General features: G+C 32.9%; 2 protein-coding genes across 4 annotated transcripts in view; both read right to left on the bottom strand.

The window, feature by feature from the left end:
- Positions 1–548: 548 nt before the first annotated feature.
- Positions 549–22,316, bottom strand: LOC111051525 (proton-coupled amino acid transporter-like protein pathetic). 3 transcript variants are annotated; one of them, XM_039430983.1, is made up of 9 exons: positions 22,141–22,315; positions 16,790–16,857; positions 5,963–6,097; positions 5,498–5,648; positions 4,490–4,611; positions 4,110–4,194; positions 2,663–2,935; positions 1,397–1,736; positions 549–831 (listed from the first exon to the last, which is right to left on the bottom strand). In XM_039430983.1, exons 4-9 carry the CDS (start codon positions 5,588–5,590, stop codon positions 587–589), a joined length of 1,158 nt encoding a protein of 385 aa, XP_039286917.1. In that variant the 5' UTR covers positions 5,591–5,648; positions 5,963–6,097; positions 16,790–16,857; positions 22,141–22,315; the 3' UTR covers positions 549–586. The 3 variants fall into 3 exon arrangements, with proteins under 3 accessions (XP_039286917.1, XP_022193746.2, XP_039286916.1); XM_022338054.2 differs by lacking the exon at positions 22,141–22,315 and adding an exon at positions 18,783–19,010 and having other exon boundaries at positions 558–831; XM_039430982.1 differs by having other exon boundaries at positions 559–831; positions 22,084–22,316.
- The window catches only part of LOC111051532 (protein nervous wreck), a 50,844-nt gene continuing 46,383 nt past the window's right edge, over positions 18,889–23,349 (bottom strand). The window contains exon 20 of the mRNA XM_039430980.1: positions 18,889–19,015. Coding sequence (XP_039286914.1) covers positions 19,011–19,015 — 5 coding nt within the window. The 3' untranslated portion in view covers positions 18,889–19,010. The remainder of the gene's footprint in view (positions 19,016–23,349) is intronic.

Genomic DNA, 23,349 nt, shown 5'->3' with positions numbered 1-23,349 from the left:
AATAAACATTTTGTTTTGTTTTCATGTTGGTGACAATGGTAATTAGGGTTGTGATTTTTGGCGGTAATATACAAAAATAAGAAAGACGTAAGAATGCCAATATGCCTCCGGCCTGGAGAACTGGCAAATTCATATTTTAGACAACTTATATTCGTAGCTTAAGCTGTTGTAAATAACGTCATATTAATGTTTACTTCCAAAATTAAAACAATGTTGAAAGTTGATTATAACTATTACAAACATTGATTTGTATGAAAATGTGAAATAATAATGTTTTCTTATATGCACTTTTTATTCAATCGTGTCAATAATATCCTCAAGAATACAAAAGAATGAATAGATTTCGTTGGATAACTGACTCAATTTAAAAGAATGCTGATTCCAACCACTACCTCCGTAAACAGTATGTTCCAACCCAGGTACACTATTGTATGTAAAAAACAATTTTTGGAGGGGTCCCAAGGTCAGAAGTGTTTGAAATGAATTTATCAAAACTAAAAAAGATAATTATTAGAGTAATTGGGTCTATTGGATGATTACTGGAGTAAAACACAACATGTTGTTCATATAAATAGTTTCTATTTAATCACTTATCAAAATTAATTATATCTAAAATACTGAAGTATGTTCCTGTTATGAAACCAAGTGCCCCAAAGATGATAATGAAGATGTTCTTCCATATCCTACTGTAGAATCTTCCATAGTTGAAATCCTCGTAGTATGTCAAAAGTTCAATGACTGGTGGAAAAATCAAACCAAACAAACATGATGACACAGCACCCACCAATGATACGAATGCTCCCAGGTTGGGAATAAGGATTGCCAGAAGCACTGAAAAGAATTATTATTAAAATTAACTAATATATACTACAATAAAATGTATTATCACATGAAGCATGAGCACTTATAGATGATATAATACATTTTTGAATTATTGCATGAATATAAAAATTCGTTATAATAAAAGAGTTGATTGGTTTTTGGTTAATATCAAACCAATAAATTGATTAGGTACTAGCTCAATATGGCATATTGAGTTACGGCATATACTATAGGTGCTGATACTACTGATTCAACATTCCATAATTTTATTTTGAAACTGAAACTAAAAGCCTCAACAATGATAGAAAGCTGCTTTGAACCTTGACTAAAATTAGACATCAGTTATTAAACATCAGTACATCAAACGGTAGGTACCGTAAGCCGTACCACTAAACCTCTTCCTTTGAAAGTGACGAGTAGGTATCATCTCTCTAAAATGTTTCCTGATAAATTAATTGAATTATTGATTGAACCACGTGCTGAAGATTTCTGAAAATTCTACTCTTGCAGAGATTTGTTGTTACATATGAAACTAGATTCCATGAAAATACAGCAAGATATGAGAGTCACTCACCAGTCAATACATCCATCAGAACTCTGAAGAAATAGAGCACAGACAGCGACTTGAAGCTCTTGGCTGAGTATGATTGAAGTATCTGCATAGCTGGATAACTGGCCATTGGGTAAGTGAATAGAACAGCCACCGAATACAATAGTTTGACTGATTTAGCAATTGGTTCATCCAGCGGCAGATTGAGAGTGATACTGGCCTCGGTCTTCTCGCCGTACTTCAAGTAGCCGAGGAATCCCATCGTGGTGTAGAGAACAGCCGTGAAGCACACACCAATGCTCAACACTCCTCCAACCCCCAGGAACTGGGTTGGCTTTTTCATATCATTCTCAAGTGGTAGCACCTGAAATTAGAATTTCAAGTTTCAAAATATTAGAGCAAAATTAAAAGCATCTATGAATGCATACTACTTATTTGGTGAATCTATGTTGATATTGTTAGACTTCACAATGAATGAGCAGACCACTACTGAATACTGCCACTTCCATTTTTTATTTGAGTAGTTTCGTGACTTTACCAGACAAAGTTTCAACAGTAGGCTATAGGTACATGTGGGAGAGACTGGATATTTACAATATTTAAAACTCAATATTTCCCATTCAATGAAAAAATATTTGAAATACTACAAGCATATTCTATGATAAATATTTCATGTGAATAAATATTAATACGAGTTTTTTGGATGACACAGGTGATGAGTATTGAAGAGAAGGATAATAAGTTCTGGGTGAACCGACCAACAAAAAATTATTTTGGAAACGATGTTATAAAGATTGATAGAAACATTACAAAATCAACGTACATATGATAGCCGACTCCATTATTACTTCAATGGAATTATATTAATATGTTGAACCTATTCTTGATTATCTGCAATGAACACCATCAGGGTTAGCAAAAACTGAATGGTGTCGGTTTCTAAATACGGTAATTTTGTTTTTCATAATCTGAGAAGCTTCACTAGAGAGGAGAGCAGTGAACGAATATGAATGGGTTTTATATTATAATTAATAGAATTATTTTGGTTTCAATAGTCCATCTAATTTAATAGAAGCGACTCAACACAATAAAGTTTAAAAAACTGTTTCAATAAACATATTTGTCAAAAGTGTGGACCAAGCTTTAAATAATATAATTTGAATGTCTAAATTGAGTTAAGACTTCGTCCATGAGTTAAATTTTGAGTTATTCTTATTCTGCAATTGTACCATCAAGATAGTTGTCATTTACTATCGAGTAATAATAATTAATTTAATGGAGAACACTAACCACTCCAATCATACCATAAGCGAAGACTGCTGTGCCGAAAAACAAGGGCAGTTGAGAGGCACTGGCGTAGAGTGGCATGGTGCTGACAGCAGGCAAGTCTTGCACTATGTAATAGAAGATAATGACAAGTCCCGAACCGAGGACGGCGTTGGCGAACATCGAAAACGGAGCTATGTACTTGAGATTGCGCACCAGGTTCATCACCAGAATCACAGGCAGCATTGCGACCATGTAGATTCGCGAGCTGTGTTCGCCCACCATTGGGTCCAGTAGCTACAAAATATGAACACATTTTCATTATTTCTGAAGCCCTGAAAAATAATAGTTATTTTGAAAATGTTCATTGAGAAATAATTTTGCTTGTTTAGTAGGACTATACCGTTACAAATTTCAATAATTGAATCTCAAATAGATCTCATAAAAGATTCAATCATTGAATTTCATTCTATCATCCTACTTAATACAAGCAAAAAAGCTCATCTGGACATCATCCGCAATAAGAAAATGTACTGTCATTTATTTTTCTGCTCAATTTGCATAATTTTAATGACAAAAATGGAAGATTTTTTATTAGAAATTGCCTTTAACCAACTGCTGGAATATTGTATAATAATTAAATACACTGCAGAAGTCGTTAATTCTTTCATAAAACTTTCATTGGATATTTGAAATAATTATTAGACAGTAATGATGTTATATTTCAGCCAAAAATGCCAGTATTTTACTGTGCCCATCCGAAAACTGGGACGCAAGATATGATAAGGATTAGGAACGTGAACCCTAGTAATACTCGTAGGTACTTATAGAAAATGCATGTTTGTTGCAGGTCAAATGGATTTTTTTCTTCTCTCTTTAAGTTGGCGTTTTTATTTTTATATCAACATGTTTTATGTGGAAAATCGAAGATACATCTGGTTTTAAAGGCTACTTCTACTAAACCTTCCACTACTACTAATATTGCCCTTAATTTATATTACAGAATAATCGATTTGAGACAAAGCACTGCATCATTAGCCTATATAAATTTTAATACAGTAACAATAAACTTGTAAAAAGCGATAAATATTGCAAAACGTGATAACTTATTTTGCTTGATAAACTGTCAGATCCATCAACTTTCATTGCTGACAAGTGACAGGTTCAAATAGTGTTAGTAGGTTTACTAACATTTTCCCGTACAACTGCTAGAGAAAAACAATAGTCTTCCCTCTCATGTTATTAACATAAAATAAATGCTGACAGTGGGATATCTATAATAATTTATAAAAGAATTTTCCTGTTGGTAGAAAAAGTGACAATAAAGACTGAGAACTGAGTTGTGTGAAACGTTTAAGATATGAATCAAATCATGTGTTTTATTCAACATGTATTACAACTAACTCACTCCCCCCAAATCTTTCCAATGACTAATCTGAAAAATGATTGTTGATAGAAAATTTCAACTTACTTGTTTCAGATTAGATGCTATAAAGACAATATAGCAGCCGTTACCTCCTATTGTACCCAGTACAATGAACAGATCTATGAACTTCCTGAAAATAGTAGTTAAACACTTTGAATAAAAAACATTAACAGATTCCTTCTCGATTTCATTCAAGTTATTGTAGGCCTAGTTTAAGCTACACTATATGACTTTGGAAGTTTGATAAATAATTTCAACTATTTGGCTTCTACTTTCATCTCATTCAAAAATAAAAACCCACAATATTGGGGGGAAAATACAAAATTGAAAAATGATGAAAATAGCAAAATAGAGCTGACAGATAATGGAGTTCAGTGAATTAATTAAAAGATTAAAAATTTGTCAAGATTTGAAATTTTTCTCACCCAACGAACATAGAATACTTTCTAAACCGCTGAGGCCCTGATAAAAAGGCTTGCTCGGCAACACCTGCGAAATCCAAAATTGGAATTTTTCTGCGCTTGAGTAAAATGTGAGAGCACCTTACCTGTGAAAAATGAATGAATTCATTAGTAATTCAATGAATTCATCTATCATAATATTTATTAGTAACTATTTCTGTATGAGAAACAAACAGATAAATTGATTTACTTCTCTATTGTTATTATTATATTTACTGTATGGATATTCAAGATAAATAAATTTGATTCTCTTTTCTACTCAATATTTTTTTCTCAATATTTAATTTTAATGAGATTTCAATAAAACTTTATTTACTCAATATTTTTCCCATGAATAAAGCAGTAGACTACCTTTTAACCTTCAAGTTTTAAGACAAGACAGTTCAAAAATACAGTATTTACCATTCAACAGAAAATAAATATATCCTTCACATGACAAGTAAGAGTGATGTACCGTATTTGACAAAATAAAGTAAAAAATAATATCGAATACAAAAAAATGAAGAGTGATGGAAATAATCTGATCATTTACTAAAATAATTTACAAATATATGAATAGAATAAACTTTTACGAAAAATCTATGTTCTAAACGTGAACCACATCCAGATGAAGCGATATTCAACAAATCTTTAAATGATACAATTTCTGGCATCAGACAAAATCTTACAAAATTTTTATGAATTTTGAAAATTTCGAACTCAATTTTGTACGAATAGATTTTCTTCACAATATTTCTGATTTCATATTATAGCATACAATTCTCATTCAATAAAGCAGCTATTGAAAGAAACTGTAGTACGAAGAAACAATAATAATTTTCATATAAGAGCGAAAAATATTCTCTTATCAAGATAATTTTCATTGTAACTTTAAAGTAGCAGTGTTATGAGCAATGATAATAGGAAGAGCTCAAGTGCTTAGGGGAATATGTACATGAATTATTAGCAGAAAAAAACATCACTCAAGCTCACCAATGTATTGCCGCAATATGCACTGATAAAACCTATTATACATGTTCCAAGAATGCCAATAATCATCCCCGTATTCTGAAATCCATATGGCATGGCTAGTACTCCGGTACCAACCAGAGACTTTAAAAAGTTGACTAGAGTCTCACCATATCTGCAACACAAATAAAACAAATATCTTAAAATGAAATTTGTCCATGAATCTTTTTATTGTTATTTTTTTACCAATCTATGTTAGGTGTGAGAGAGATGTGAGGTGTAAAAAGCATCTCTTCATTTGTTTAATTTAATTTTTCATGAGATTGAAAATTAATTGGTTATGGTAAAGATACCATATGGAGCTACCTGTAATAAAATTAGATATAGTATAGGAATCACAGTATAGGTGTAACAAAGTATAATTTTGCTTTTGCATTTTTCAAGAAATTCAATAGTTTGATGATGTAGTTGTAGATAACGTGTACTTACGTAGTTGGATGCTGGACTTGTCTAAAACTAAATGGATCATATTCTTCTTCATTTAATTCCTCTTTCGACTTCTCAACTAGTTTCAGAGTTGATCTATTTCCATCTTTTATATCACTACCTATTACAAAAATATTTCTGGAACAAAAAATACAGAATATCAAAAGAAATATGGAGAAAAACAGTAAACTGGTACCTCTCTACAATACACATAATTTACAATAACACATTTAAAAATAGACGAAAATACACCATTTTTATCAGAGATATCATGGAATTGTTCCGTATAGTCATGAAATAAAAATAATAAAATAATATATTGTTTAATTATTATGGAAAATTACTAGTAAGGAATTGACACTTGAAAATGGCATGATATTTATTTAGCGTATGGCATTTTTTGTCAAATTTTTAAAATTTCACACTTTCATAAGTGCACGTAGAGGGATAAAATAAACTGTATTGCCTGGGGACTGGCTATACAGTGAAGTCGTTAGACTCGCCCAGGTAGGCACGTCTCTCACACTCAAATATAATGTGGTGCACTGTCTGCTCCATTGCCCCACAGTCACATTCTGGGGAGTCTCCAAGTCCCCTTTTGAAAAATGATGCATTGCATCCCCCATGCTGGGTTCGAATTCTGTTGAGTGTCACCCAGATGCGCCAGGGGAGCTCGAAACCAGGAGGCCTAATGCATGAGAAATAGCTCTCCGGTATTCCGCGGGGGGCACCTCCTCTCTCCATCTTCTGTTCAGAGAGAACCTCTCATCTTTCAATTGCTCTGCCATCCTGACCACTGGCCTTCTGGACTTCAGCTCCCTTCTATATAGATCCGGAATGTCCTGATGGATTGGGAGTAGATGATTGGACGAAATCCTTTCATAGAGCCGAAGGAGAGCTTGTGCTCTGCAAAGATGAGGTGGGGGTATGCTGCTGAGCACTGGGATTCAGGAAACTGGAGTGGATCGTAAGGCTCCTGTAATTATTCGCATGGAATTATTCAGTTGCACATCTACAAGGTGAGTGTGACAACTGTTGATCCAGGAAGATAGCACCAGCAGCATACACCAGGCCCAGACTAGAGCACCTCAGAGTTGAGGAAGATGAGCCCCAAGTTGTGCCACATAGTTTCCTAATGATGTTGTTTTTCGTCTTCAACTTGGCCGCTACATTCCTTAGGTGCTGGTTAAAAGAGAGGGTCCTGTCCAGCGTGATGCCAAGATATTTCGGAAACTTATTATGTTTCAAGGCAGCACCATTCATTAAGACTTTCAGCTCAGCATTTGCTAGTTTATTGCTTAGATGGAAGGCTGATACTTCAGTTTCTCCAGGGCTGGGGCACAGCCTCCACTTCGAACAGTAGTCTGTCAGTACAGCTAAGTCACTTGTTAGTGTCTTCTCTCCAGTCTCAAGGTCACTACTCTGTGTAGCCAAAGCCAAATCATCTGCATATGCAAATACTCTGGACCTGACTCTTGACAGGTCTCAGACATAAAGGTTGAAAAGGAGAGGAGCCAAGACAGATCCTTGTGGCAGACCATTGTCATATTGTTAACAAGTCTTACTGTATGTTGACATGGAATGATTTGCAACATTTTACATATTAGACCTTCTCGCCAGACTGTATCATATGCTGCCTTCAAATCCACAAAAGCTACAGCTGTTTTTTCTGTCTCTGATATCCACCCTCAATGAATGTTGTCAGTGCCAAGACTTGATCCTCACAGCTGCGTTCTGGCCTAATAGTCCAGTCACTATATACATTGGTGCATGCAATTTATATTGTAGTTCTGATTTTTTAATATATTATCTGGGTACATAGGAGAAGTCCAGAACCAATTTCTTCATGCAAAATTTCCTTGTGCTAGAGACAGAGTGGCCCAAAAACCTCGTATTTTCGGCTCATTTTTCAGTTTTGAGCTATTTCTGCCAAATCTCGTAATCGGACAGAAAAAAATTGCTCTTGCCTTTTTTCTAGATTATGAAATAGAATGAGATCATTCGGAACTCTCTATCTTCAATGAGTTGCCGTGCTACCAATTTCTCCTAAATCGGTTGGATAGCAAATTTTCACCTATTAATCTAAGGAAGGTTATCGGCTCCAACGTAATAGATTCTTGGTAAACTATGAATGGATCTATCGCCTATGAATGAGAAATCCAGTTTTCAGAGCAAATCAACTTATAATCTTCAGAAGAATTTTGGCAATACACTACACAAATACATAAAGAACAATATCTTACACGTTTAAGCATCTAAAGTCACTACAAGCTAAATACTTATCCAGTTTATATAGTTGAAAAACAATGGCTATAGGCTTGTATACACAATAAACAAATTATAGACAAAATAGAACACTATAAACTGTTTAAAACTCAATTTAAAACATTAATAATTCACTTAAACAGAAAAATATTCAGAGAGCACAAAATTACAACACACGCAGCCAGCCATATTTTTAGAGAGAAAAAAGCCTAGCTACAAGGAACAGAGCAGAGCTTTGTAGACACTTCAAACCAGTGTCGACGTTACGGACACGTCACCAAAAAATTATAAATTACAAGTTTAGAATTCACATTTTATATTTGTTCTCAATAAAACTTTATTTTGAAACTGTTATTTTAAATTTTATATATCATCTCTATATTATCTGTTAATTTTGTTAACTCTGTTTACAGAGTTTGTTTTTTCAGTGATACCATTGAACATGCAACACAATCATTTACGATAAATTCTCAGTCAAAAAGTTGTCCATATATCGATGACTCTGATATTTACTATAAAGTTTTATAGATCTCGAATTGAAGATTCGATTCCAATCAAGAAAAAATGCAATATTACAAATACCCCCCTCTTGACATAAAAAATTTTACTGTTTGAAAATTTAAAGAAAAAATTACATTGACCCAAATGGAAAATTTTGAATTGTAAATTCGAGAACAGTAACAATTTTTCTATAAAAACATTACATGTTGTCCTATAATATTGAAAATTATTATAAAAATTCATCAATAGCATTTGTTATATGTTTCCAAACAATATTTCAAAGTATAAAATATCAAAATTACTTTTGATTTAGCTTTATAATTTAAAGGAAAATATCTCAACAGAAAGTTTAATATATAAAGAATAGTTTTTTGAAATTGCACATAAATTTAATAGATAGAAAAATTCAATTTTTATTGCATAAAAAAAATTAGTATGTTGAATCAAAAAAAATATTATTATTATTATTTTTTTTTAAATGAATTGATGAATGGTTACATTTAATTTTCACATAAAATTTCAATAAATCAAAAAATGTTCATTTCTTTCACTATTGACGCGGTTGATTTTATGCAAATTTTGGAAAACAGTCCGTTAAGGCACTCAGTATGATTTTCAGTTAAGTGTGACTCCAGTGTGATGACATTAGTGTTGGGCTGATCCGAATACTCATAGTGTTGGGCTGATACTTGTAGTCGACTGATGCATATCAAACTCGATACAGGTGACATCTCAGTTAGCATTGCCTCATGCTTGTAGTAGACGGCTGCATACCAAACTCGATACAGGTGACATCTCAGTTAGCATTACCTCATGCTTGTAGTAGACGGCTGCATACCAAACTCGATACAGAGTCACGTAAATTTTGTATCATATTTGTAATTATACAATGTACATTTCAGGCTTGAAATGACAATGTAATTTGTTTTTCGGAAAAGAGATAGACGCTGCATACAGGATTAACTTAGGTGAGGATTAATTTAGGTAAGGTTTGGTTTTTTGATATTTTCAGTGTTCAAGGTTTAGAGTTCTGCATACAGGAATAATTTAGGAGAGGATTTTTTGAATCAATTCTTTCATGATACTGTGCCTGTTATTCTGAATTCAAAGTTGCAAACGTGAACATGGATGGCAATTACCTCCAGGTAATGTGATAGTGTTGAAGTTTGAGATACAAGGTCAGCAATAAGCGTTGGCGTTGTCATTGGCGTATGCTTTGGTGTCGGCATTGGCATTGGCGTTGATATTGGCATTGGCATCAGCATTGGTGCAGGCATTGGCATCGGCGCAGACATCGGCGTAGATATTGGCATTGGCATCAGCACAGGCATCGGCGTAGTTATTGGCGTAGATATTAGTGTAGATATTGGCATAGTTATTGGCATTGGTATTGGTGTAGGCATCAGTGTAGATATTGGTGTAGATATTGACATCAGAGCAGATATTGGCGTAGTTATTGGTGTAGATATTAGTGTAGATATTGGCGTTGATATTGGCGTTGACATTGACATCAGAGCAGATATTGGCGTAGTTATTGGTGTAGATATTAGTGTAGTTATTAGTGTAGGCATCAGCGTAGATATTGGTGTAGATATTGGCATAGTTATTAGTGAAGGCATCAGCGTAGATATTGGTGTAGATATTGACATCAGAGCAGATATTGGCGTAGTTATTGGTGTAGACATCAGCGTAGATAGTGGCGTAGTTATTGGTGTTGTTATTCAATTGATGAGTCACACTAGTTCGAAAATCACCCAAATGTTCTTAACACTCTTCATGGCGTTCACTTGTTGCTGATTTCGAGGTTCACGTGATAATTATTTCAATGTTAATGTCTGTGCTGTACCTGTTATCTTAAAATGCTTATAAACTAAAAAGAAAATTTTGATTAGGCTATCAATACAATCTAATACACATGAAAATTATTTCTAAGTATATAATCAATATAAAATGAAATTTGTTAACATCCTATTATACAGTCAGCAATACATATATTGTGAAATATGGAGATATCAATTACAAAATTTCACTAGAAAAAAAATAATTTCATTTCCATTTATTCATTGTTCAAATATTTTATAAAAAGCAAATTATTCAATATTATTAATCATCGTTTGTCGGATACTATAGTTTATTTCGACTTTTCAATGTTCTAAACACAAACTACATTTCATGACAAAACTTTACTATCAATCATTAAACAAGAAATCATTCAAAACATCAATAATATTTTGCTTCAAAGGCAATCAATATTCATAAGTAATCATCATCTATGGCAATCAACATTATTAATCATTATTTTGCATCTATGGCAATCAACATAAGTAATCAACACAAAAAAATATTATCTCATTACTGCCTCTCTAAGTCATAACCTCTGTTATTCCTTCTTTAGGCAATAATGGGTTTCCATCTCAAAAAACAATCACATACCAGCAAAATTCTAATCAGCAAACCCCATTAAAATTCTACATACACTCCAGCATCCATTTCAAACGATAATCAATCATATCAAAATTTATAGAACAAACAGTTTTAAAATTTAGAAAAAGACATCAATTACAAAAACTTTAGAGAAATTTTAACCTTTAACTCATTTCAATTAATAATATAACAAGACGTTTTTATTTAATGAAAACATTATTATTCAAGTTAACTTTCATTAATACATCTCATATAATTATATGGCTACACAATTCATTAATACTTTCAAATTTTAAAGTTTATTTATTATAACAAAAGAATTTATACATAAGAATAGATTTCAGCATGTTCTAAATTGAACCATTTATTTTTTAAATAATTTCATAATTTGAAGACTGTATAATAAGTACGTACAAACATTTCAAGGTTACAATACAAAGATGATCAAGATGGATAATGGGTAAATAAGTTCCCTAAAAAATACAAATAAGAGAAAAAGAAAATTGGGTAAATAAATTTCCTAAATAATACAAAGAAGAGAAAGATTAATTAGAGCCTATCCTGCATGTCAGTACTGAACTTTCATAAGGAAGTATATTTAATAAAATATACTACTATGGAATTTTGTAAATTCCAAATATGACTCTAATTTGTTATAATTGTGAGCTATCACTCCCACAAAAACAACTGGGAAAGGAAAAAATATGTTGACAATTGTGACTGGGTGGAGAGTTCCTAGATGTCTGTAAGGCAATGTGATAGCAGACTCTAGTATCGGACCACAAAAACAAAAGTATCCAAATGTTTTTACAAACATTTGATGTTGCAGTCTTAAAGTTTTTATATCGCAAACAAGTAGGTCAGATAATCGAGTCCAGCCATATGTGGTTCACGCCCACACCTCTAAAAGAATCACACCTACTTGTCTACCAAAAATCCAAAGTATTGGACAGCAAAAAAAAATAAAATGCAAAATGGGTTAAAAGCCCAGAAGAAAACTATAACCTAATTACATATGGCTTATGGCACAATATGCAATGAAAGATGAGAACATGGGACATAATTTGCTCTGAAAAACCTAATTACCTAATATGATACCTGAAAAAAAATAGACATAATTAAAATATGTAATACATGATGAAAAAATATACCGCAAGCAAACAATTATTTACACTACAATGGATAGATTTTAGAAAAGTTAAGTTTTATCAACAATTTAAAGATTAGGGAAATAAGCTACTATTTTAACTTCCAAAATTATTTCAGAAAAATACAAATTTAAATGACTATGGACAAGATTGGTTAAGATATGCATCATAGAAGAAATTTTACTGAACATTACACAAAGACAGGAAAGAATCGAAATTTGAAAAGATTAAGGGCCAAGAAAAATAGGCTACAGGAAAGAAAAAAGACACAATTATGGACTCTTACCATACACTGCGTAGCGATTATGCTATTCTGAATCCCGGCATAACACAGGATTCCTAATCATTGTGTGCTGGGGAATACCCTTTCATCATGTGATTCACAGTCATCATCTTGTAAATAAGCAACTTGAAACAACCTTTGAATACTAACACATCAATGGTGACTTTGTGTTTTGTTTTCTTCAAGAACATGATTTTATTCATGGGTTCATTTGTTTCAACAAAGCCATTTTGCTTACAAAAGTTAGTCATGTTCACTTGAGAATGCATTGCATACACCTTTTCAATTCTCAGTTAAAAGTTAAACTCATCAACTTGACTCAAAGCAACATTCATTTTGTTTACATTGTTCCTAACCTCCACAGAAACCTGTCTCATGTAATCATTCACTTTGTTTATAGTTTTCCTAACCTTCAATGTAGCAATATCACTTTCATGATAGTTGACTTTCAGTGAAGACAACTCCCTACCTACTTCTTTACTCAATTCTACTATCTCATTAGGGTTGACTTTTTCAACAACATAACTAGGCCTACATTGTCAGAAACTTGAATGAGTTGATCTTGTATCTTAACACTACTATTATCATGCTTCAATTTGTTTTCATCTTCATGATTATCACTCAATGTTTCATGTGCATCTTTCAATAGAAGGTTTATACTAACCTGCTCTAGTCTTATGCTAGCAAATTCTTGCTTCATATCATCAAACCTAGCATTTTGATCTTGTTTCAATTTATCAATCTTAGCATTTTGCTCATCAAACCTAGCATTTTGCTTATCAAACTTAGCATTTTGCTCATCAAATCTAGCATTTAGCTCATCAAACCTAGCATTTTGTTCTTGTTTCAAATTATCAAATCTTTGTGTTAGGAATGCTATAAGATTTATATCATTTTTAGCTCCTACCATACTTGTTTCATTTGATATTTCTACTACTTTCTCATGAATTGTTACATTTGAAACATTTTCACTTACAGCTACACTATCGTTTGAGTCATTGTTTAAGGTTAGGTCTAAATCTTGTGATTCTTCATCTAAGTTTTGAATGTTTTCACTGGATAAAACTTCATTATTTTTATTGTTCTCCATCTTGCTACTGCGTAAAAAATATTTACTCATTAGAACCTGAACTTTCTCGAACCGATTTCCCACTCAGCAGCATCTCCCATTCATAATTCATCAATATATCTATCCTACCAATAATTTTTTATAACCAGGGATATATTTTGTAGTTTGAGTCCCACACCAGGGCATACCATTTGCCGTGCTACCAATTTCTCCTAAATCGGTTGGATAGCAAATTTTCACCTATTAACCTAAGGAAGGTTATCGGCTCCAACGTAATAGATTCTTGGTAAACTATGAATGGATCTATCGCCTATGAATGAGAAATCCAGTTTTCAGAGCAAATGAACTTATAATCTTCAGAAGAATTTTGGCAATACACTACACAAATACACAAAGAACAATATCTTACACGTTTAAGCATCTAAAGTCACTACAAGCTAAATACTTATCCAGTTTATATAGTTGAAAAACAATGGCTATAGGCTTGTATACACAATAAACAAATTATAGACAAAATAGAACACTATAAACTGTTCAAAACTCAATTTAAAACATTATTAATTCACTTAAACAGAAAAATATTCAGAAAGCACAAAATTACAACACACGCAGCCAGCCATATTTTTAGAGAGAAAAAAGCCTAGCTACAAGGAACAGAGCAGAGCTTTGTAGACACTTCAAACCAGTGTCGACGTTACGGACACGTCACCAAAAATTATAAATTACAAGTTTAGAATTCACATTTTATATTTGTTCTCAATAAAACTTTATTTTGAAACTGTTATTTTAAATTTTATATATCATCTCTATATTATCTGTTAATTTTGTTAACTCTGTTTACAGAGTTTGTTTTTTCAGTGATACCATTGAACATGCAACACAATCATTTACGATAAATTCTCAGTCAAAAAGTTGTCCATATATCGATGACTCTGATATTTACTATAAAGTTTTATAGATCTCGAATTGAAGATTCGATTCCAATCAAGAAAAAATGCAATATTACAGAGTTCTGAGTTATGATTTTTCAAAAATGAGTAAAATTTGAAGAAAAATCAATTTTGATGAATTTTAGTTTTTGATCAACAATATCTTCCGATTGTTACCATTTAGATGTATAATTTAAAATCGCTCTGGGCGTATTTTTGTGCTCTACAATCTGAGATCAGGTAGAGCGCTCTATCTCATATAGATTTCCAGGTACACCTGACAACAATGCTCCTTGTATTGTGAAAAACACCTAATTTTCAGCTTCAACCATCATCACCAACTACATTGTCGTCACATTGACATTCCGCACAATGACATAAGTTAATGAGATTATGGAATCTGGATGCCTATGTCAATGATAACAGGTCGGTGCTGACTATGAGGAAAATCAGGTAGAACAGATCGAATTGCAGGCAGTGGTTGTCCAGAGCTATTTCTACTAGTGAAGCACAAGTCAGGATTATAGTCTCTTCCCCATGCAGCTGATCTGAAGGTCCCTCTTTCCTTGCCATCGAAAACTAGATACATATTGTTCCTTTCTGTCCATTCAACAAGGGACGTGACACAGCTATTATTCTGACTATAGTTCCATGCATCATGGTGGCTTATTAAAGTCTCCAATGAATATGCATGGATAATCAAGTTGTGGCAAGACCTGGACTGGCCACTCCACTGCAGGGGGCTTATACACATTAACTATGGACAGGTCGTCTATTCTCAGTACAACCACGTGGATATTATTTTCCTGACTCTCTGAGATAAGTGTGACATTCTCCAAGTTTGCTCTCACATATGTAGCTATGCCATAAGATCTATGGTATGTAGCACCAATAATGACATATCCAGGAATTCGCCCTCTTGAGTAAAGCTGCTCTTCTGATTCAGTATGAGTTTCCTGTAGAGCTATCACATCATGCTCCAACATTAGCCTTGAAAGGAACTCAGACTTTGCTCTACTGATGCCTTCAATGTTCAGGTGGCATATTTTGATACCAGGGCCTAGTCGTCTCAGAAAAGTTCTGAAAAGAACTGTTAGTTGAATTGTCCATGATAATATAAAAATATAAAAAAGGGTACCTACTAGTAATTTTCCATAATAATTCGAACATTTGAGTAGCCTTATTGTATTTTCTACTTGGATAGTTTTATCACAGAGAAACAATAGCGTAAGTAGATATCCCATGTTATAGGTAGTTTATGTCGTAAATTTTACTGTTATCTCAAGCAGATTACTGTCGATTATTGTAGATTTTTACTGTTCTGGCTGGGTGAGATTTTATTAACGGCACAATATGAGAGACTGCCAGGCGTCACATAGCTTTATGGGAAAGAACTTCGTGGACTATCGGCTTGAGAAACAGAAAAAGTTACGACATAAACACCCTATACCATGGGATATCTACTTATGCTATTGTTTCTCTATGGTTTTATTCAGAGGAATCTAAAGTTTCAATGCTCATGGCCTCCTGACATCCTACATCTGACCGCTCTCAAAATTTTAAAACTCCTGAGAGGCCTAACTATAAGTTTCCACTTCCACAACCCACACTTTTGAAACGAAAACGTTCTTAGCATGTCAAAAATGTCACGTTTCCTGGTCTTAATTACTCTATATTGACGAACATATCCATAAATAAAATGAAAACTAATATAGATCGGATCGGATAAAAAATATCTGGAAATCAATAGACATAAGATATCTTTCCCTTCTCTATTATTTAAGTAACTTACTTATTACTGCATCCTGATTCTGAAATAAGTTATATTAGAGAAAAGTAATTCATGTTTTCGAATTTTTTTTTTAGAAAAAAAATAATTTTGGTTTAATCATTCAACCATGAAACGTTTTTCGCACAACTGGAATATGGGGGATGATTATTCTACATAGAGATCTCCTGTGGTTAAATTACAAATAATTTTAAAACGTCTCGATTCAAACAATCTGGTAGGACTAATAGTTTATTGTATGGAGGGTCAAGTATTTAATAATATTGTTTTAGTCATATTATAAGATTCAATTCAGTTAATTATTCAGTCTTGATAGAAATAGCCTTACAGTAAATGGAATCGAAAAATAGTTGAATATATGTAATATGAAATTCATGCAATTTAAATAACTAGTTGACCTTGAATTTTTCATTTTCACTCACAGATTCAAACCTGGATCAGCCACAGCACTTTTGTTCAATTCATTTTTGAAGCTTTCATTGGTAATATTCTGAAAAAATAAAAAGTTTCCATTTTTCATAACAATAATAATTGTATTTTAATTATAATATAAAGTATAATATATACAGTATTTCATATTTCTTGAAACTAATTTTATTTCTTCAGTAGGCTTAGTGGTTGCAATGATACTAATATGGCAATAATTATCAACTATCAACAATATTCAATAATACTTTATATTTTTCTCCTTAGGTTCACAATTATTCATTCATTTTGCAGGAAGATTTATATTCTCCTTTTATCATTTTTTTATAAATTAACGTGCTATAAATTTTTGGCTCTAAATTTATTGTCTAAATTTAAACTACTAAATTTGGCTTAGTGGTTTTGTGTTTGTTTCGGATTTGTATATGTTTCGACTTTTTAACATCAAAATGAACTTTATTCCAAAGTGAAAAGTGTAAATTTAAAGTATTGTGCTCACTATAACCTTATTAGTGTCCGGTTCTCATTAGGGAACTTTGGACTATATACGGCGAGGTGGAACTACCCTTGGGTCTCCCCACCATTCAAAGCCATACGCTAATAATAATAATAATAATCAATTTTTCAACTTTTTTTGCTACGGCGGTACTAATATTTTGGGCAACAATTTCATTTTATTCCAACTGCTGAATGTTGTGATTAAAAATAATATTCACAAATCAGAAAACATGAACGATACAGAAGTTTTTTCCTCGGTAATAATTTTCTTGGAAGTATCAATTAATTGATGATGATAATAATAATGCCAAGTGATCTGGTTGGCTCATCAGTCACTACGGCACCTTTGTTAACAGAGAGGTAGTGGCTCAGGTCTGGTGTGAGAGTTTTCAGGTCGCACCTGATTAATTTCAGGCCGTCTGTCATTACTTAACGACTGCTTTTAGGCTTTACCATATTGATTAGTTTTTCTGAGAGAATTCGCACACAACAGTCACTGTGAACAGTGAAAATATATTCATTCACATAGGTTGCAATGGTGTTATTCATATAAACTTGGCCGGCCTGAGTGGGAATAGTCCAATTCAGCACTAGTAGAATTATATTTCAACTGCTTACTGTCACTCTTGTGTGCGAATCCAGCATTAAATAGTATTTTTTAACAAAGATTCAAAAAAGCACCAATTATACAGTGTCCCACGAAAGGTGTAACAGCCGGAGACCATAGATTCTACATGAATTTTACAACAGAAAATGTCAAGTAGAATTTTCTTATAGGCCAAGTTAAAAAAAGTTCATTGGATGAGTTGGAAACAAAAATTTCAAGCAGTTTAAACGCTCATACAAAGTTCAAAAAGTCAAACAAGGGAACAAATTAGATACGGTAAATCTTATTAGTAATTTCTTCCTCTTTCCAGCCATATCCTTAGAATTAGATTTAAACTGATAGTTTCCTAGTTATTAAAAAAAAATATCATACAATATATAAATCTTGAAAACTAAGGATGATACAAGAAAATGTTACTGTACATTTTTGTTGCAAATTTAATGTAGAAATTATGGTCGTAGGCTACACCTTTCGTGGGACACTCTGTATTAATCGACATCTATGCCTTCTGGTAGGACTATGTATGAAAAAATATTGAATTCAATATTTGGCTTTTTGAAAAAAATAATAACTTAATTATTATAGAATTACAGTTTTCAGACGAACCCGGTCTATATTCAATATTTTTTCATACATACCAGAAGCATATAGAATTGTCACTTATTGAAATTTGTACTATAGAAAAATACTATTTTATTTAAGCTATACTATAATAACCAATCTAATTTTCTTCATTTCTAGAACTTTATAAATTATTGCCTCCTTCATACTTTAAGACGTATAAAGAACTCTTTAATTTCAAGTCATATGTTGGCAAGCAACAATTAAAAGAGTGATGAAAGTTGATAAGAACTGAAGACTGACAGGCCATTCAAAAAACTCACCTCTTTATTTGGATGCATTATCACAAGCGGCTAACTAACTACTGAACCGTTTGTTGATAAACATAATAATAGCACTGTCTTTTTCCACAAGAGAGCACAGCACAGCACAGCACTGGTCAGCACTCAGCAGTCATTTGACTGCAACGGCCTTCCTATACTTTGCATTCCTTGCAACCTTCACGCCCGGCTCAGTATATTAGTTTCTATCCTATCAGCTAGCACTCCGTTTTAGCCTGCGAATGTCACCGGTAATCATTGTCAATAAAGTATTCCGCCAATCCATTCATGCGAAATCTTGCTTTTTTGCATCAGGACGAGCTCTTGCCCGCTAAACGTTCACAATACATAACATTGTAGAACAAGGTCGTCTAATACTCAATTAAAATTGAATAAAAATTTGCAAACCAGTTTTCTCCTTTCTTTACTCCTATCAAATTATATTTTGCCAAACTGTAGGTGAAGCCGTAACCTTGACCTCAATCTCATAGAGTAGGTGCAATGTCAGTATCGTAGTATCCGCAAATTCTCTCAGCAGAATTTACTCATCATTTCTTATATGTTTCAAAGTCGCCTTTAATTGATTATCTATTCTTTTTTTTCTTTCGATAATCTAATTTATCAATACTACTGTTGTAATATAATATAGACACACTTCCGGGAAAAATGCAAGTTTCATATTATAGAAGTGATAAGAATGAAAACATCTTAGGAGAAATTTTCCTATTAATTACATATGATTCTCAACAATCAATAATAGTGTAGTCCTACTATAATACAAAGTAGTGTGTACTACATACTAATATAATAGGAGTAGATACTAATGTAATATATCTGGAAGTGCGGTCCACCAACACATGGTTTGAATTATGATCATGAACATTACGAAGAAAATTATAAAATTCCTTCACATACTATACGTGTGATAAATGTGCACTTTTATAATCATGATCGATTTTTCAATATGCTTATTAGTTTAGTTTGTGTTGCAGTCTTTTCCAACAAATCAAAGAATAAACCTAAAGTGATGGAAATAGCGGTACCGGGAACTATCGGACGACTACTGGAGTAGGTACTAGAGAATTATATTATCTCGGTAGGCCTACTGTGGACTGTCCGACTGTAATTTCCTGCTTTGAATAAGATGGAAACAGTAGAATATAATCAGCATGAAACTATTTTTCCAAGGATTGCAATAATTATAGTTTACAGATAACGATCAATCTCACTGAAACAAAGAAATTGTTATACCAACTTCATTTAAGTTGTTTGAAAGGAATTCAAATGAGTATAGGTAATATGAACTTAGTCGTTAATATGGGGCCTATATATTACTTTTCACAAGTCACAATTTAAGTTTCATAGCTGAAGTGGTTTAGTAGGCGGGTACTTATAAAATGTAAACACGCTTTCAAATTCCACATGAATTGCATTCATGGTTTGCACCAGTGTTCAATTTTAGCTAAATTAACCTTTAAGATTTGTGGAAACGGTAAAGTAAGAGACGAATGTGTAAGTAAAAGCTTAAATTTTATAAATTATTTTGTATTTTTGTTTAAAAAATTATTTGCTGTCTATTGGCTGCAAAATGGATTGTATCCACGCAAAAGTATAATCGAAATCAGAAAATTTCCACGGTATGAGGTATAAATTTAATTTTCTTAAAGTTCAATGTGTGTGTATAATGTGTACATACTAGCAGTAAAGAATAATTACATTTGAGTTCCTAATTGTGTAAATTTCGTATATAAATTTTCGAAGTATCGTTACCCTTTATCATAATTGAAAAATAGCTTGTTTGAAATGAGGAACAAGAGAGTTGTGTGCCACACTCTTGTCTTCAATGAATAATGATCTTGTCTCAACGGTCAGTTCTGGATCCGGCGTTTTAGTGTGATGGAGTGCTGTGATAATGTCACAATCGTTTTCTCTCTCTCTCTCTCAAACACTCTAAATATTTAAAGTCTCTCAGTTTCTTAAATTGACTCTCACGTAAAGCCTTGCTTTTCAATGAATTTCTGCTTTGCTGGGCACAAATTTCGAATACCACCTATGGTAGAGTTTACATACCACAATATACCAGTGGTTTTTATATGGATGATTGGCAGACTGGAAATGTTTGAACACGACCATGTAAACCAATGGTATTCTGTTTCTACTCAGCAGATCAGAAAGACCGTTGAAAGGAAGTGCTATAAGCTCTTCATAAATTCTTGTTCTGGTAGAATTTCACTAGACTCCTTATTCCAATCAATCAATCGCTGTTGCAAATATAAGCCACTTGCATAAAATAGTAAGTAGACATAGTAAGTTAATAATAAAATAACATTAATACTGTACTTCACGTTTGAAGAGGGTATCTCATTCAAATACTCTGATAAGGATCATTGATTATATCCACTGTGATGATGATGATGAAGAGATTATCTAGACAAAGTAGTTACAGTAATATTCGGTCGGTTGACTTGAGGAGTTTCACTATCGATTGAGGCCAGGTGATGCATTGTTATTAAAAAATTATTTCATGTTGAGTTATGTAAATTATCGAAGGCGATGAAGAGGCGGTAGCCTACCAGTACATATCAAGAGTTAATTCGAAAAAGTAGAAGTTTATCCATGCTTACATGAACACAAACAAAGCTTCAAAAATGTGCTCTTCGTGCATTTATTTTATCCAACACAATACTGTCCCCTTAATAAACGACATGGTGAAAAAATTTGGATAGGCCCAAAATTCAAGAAAGAGTAGAAATCAAAGTATTTTCCGTTTTTAGCCATCTCTGAAGATTCAATCGGAGAGAAATGAACAGTTTTAGATATAATATTGACTTATCAATTATTAAGGCTATTCAATGTAAGATTGAAGTACCTACCTACCCTATGTTTTTAATAGAAAAATTGAATTTTATCAACTTCTACCTACTGTAGGCTATCTTTGAAGTGAGTTATATTTTTATGAATTGTGGCGGGATTTGCTCATGCACTAGCGATACTAGAATGCTTGCTGCACAAGATTACCAACAGATATTAAATCATAATAAAATCACGAATGAAAGAAATATGAGGATAGACTGTTTAAAGCTTTAAAGTGCAGGGCAACAAATGGCTTGTGCAGGGCAACAAATGGCTTGTGCAGGGCAACAAATGGATCCCATGTTGTAGTGTACTGATGTTGAACAAAACTTGAAGATTCTCTCTTCCAATGTGGAAATAGTATTTGGTGTTCTAGAAACTATCTTTAAAAACCAACTAATATTATTTTTGGCAACATCTTGACCATGACCATTTATCAAATTTTACTCACAAGCAACGATGGTTGACAAGACATATTGCTTGATAAAATCCGTGAAAACACACTCACACACACTCAAAGGAGGCAAATTATGCTATCCGGTGCTTTGTAGTTGTAGCTGGCCATGAACTTGGCAAGTGCGAACTTTTGCTCAAACATAGGATGAGTGACTCGGCGAACGCGTTTGCTGCGATTGAAGAAGTCCACTCTCGGCTCTCTTATCTCAAGCTGCGACATCCTTGTGCACTCATTGACTAAATTGCCTGCACTACTCAATATTACTGCCGCCGCCGCTGGAATCTTTATTAGTTGTAGAGAGGGCTCAGCAATCTGCTTCTGACCAACAGGTACCCATTTTAGTTTGTTGAGTGTGAATTGTATTGTGGGAGAATTGTATTGGCCTTAAGTTATAGTTGCTTTCAATCGTGTGAGTCAATATTTGATAGATTACCATTCGATTGGTCACCTTATTCGTTTTCTGGTCTGAGCAATTATTCATTTTAATGAATATTAAAAAATATAATATTAATGCATTCTTTCAGGAAATTTTAATGTAGGTAGTTTCATTTCTGTAATGGTTACATATTATATTTGATAACATATTCCAATATAATTCGAAAATGTTTAAAATCAAACTAAAATTTATAGAGAAGAGATTATTATTCATTCAAGTAAGATATTTTCCATTAACTGATCACTTCGTCTTAAAATTAAATATTACTAGTGGTGAGTGCTATATTGTTGGTCGGATGACCACAAAAAGCCAGCTGATAAGACCACAAATAATTCTAAATTATTTTCGATTTCAATTCCTTACAGAAGTTGAAATTAAAACATACACTCTATTTTTACATAAATATAGGTCTAGAATGTGCTGAAAGATCATGATGATGATAGTGATAGATATGAAAATTGTAAATCTGTAGATAATGAAACTGCACGTTCTTATAATATAATGCTCTTCATATTCATATCTTCTTCTCAACTATCCAATGCACAAGCCTGGAATTTTCTTCCTAGGAAAAAGTATTAAATAAAATAACTCACCCTGTTCATGTTTAAGTGGAGACTTGTATAAGCATCTACAAAATGCTTATTTGCACTAGACCTATCGCTGGAGTGTTTGGCGCAAATAGAGAAAGCTTGGGTGACTATTTGTGGAGTCAGTCTAGAGTTACCTATTTTATTAACTTGTATGATGCATGATTGCCATTGTTGAAGGCCTTTGGCAACACGATTGCAGAGTCTTCGCTTGCGCAAAAGTCTTGTTAGGTGGTT

The sequence above is a fragment of the Nilaparvata lugens genome, chromosome 6 (genome assembly GCF_014356525.2).
Source record: "Nilaparvata lugens isolate BPH chromosome 6, ASM1435652v1, whole genome shotgun sequence".
NCBI lineage: Eukaryota > Metazoa > Arthropoda > Insecta > Hemiptera > Delphacidae > Nilaparvata > Nilaparvata lugens.
This window is presented reverse-complemented; position numbering and strand designations above follow the sequence as displayed.

Coding starts and splice junctions, on each gene's coding strand:
- LOC111051525 (XM_039430982.1), bottom strand. CDS start 22,107: ATGTCTTGTCAACCATCGTTGCTT. Junction 6,098..16,789: donor GCTGATCCAGGTTTGAATCT/GTGAGTGAAAAT, acceptor TTTTTGTTCCAG/AAATATTTTTGTAATAGGTA. Junction 4,195..4,489: donor AAGTATTCTATGTTCGTTGG/GTGAGAAAAATT, acceptor TACTATTTTCAG/GAAGTTCATAGATCTGTTCA.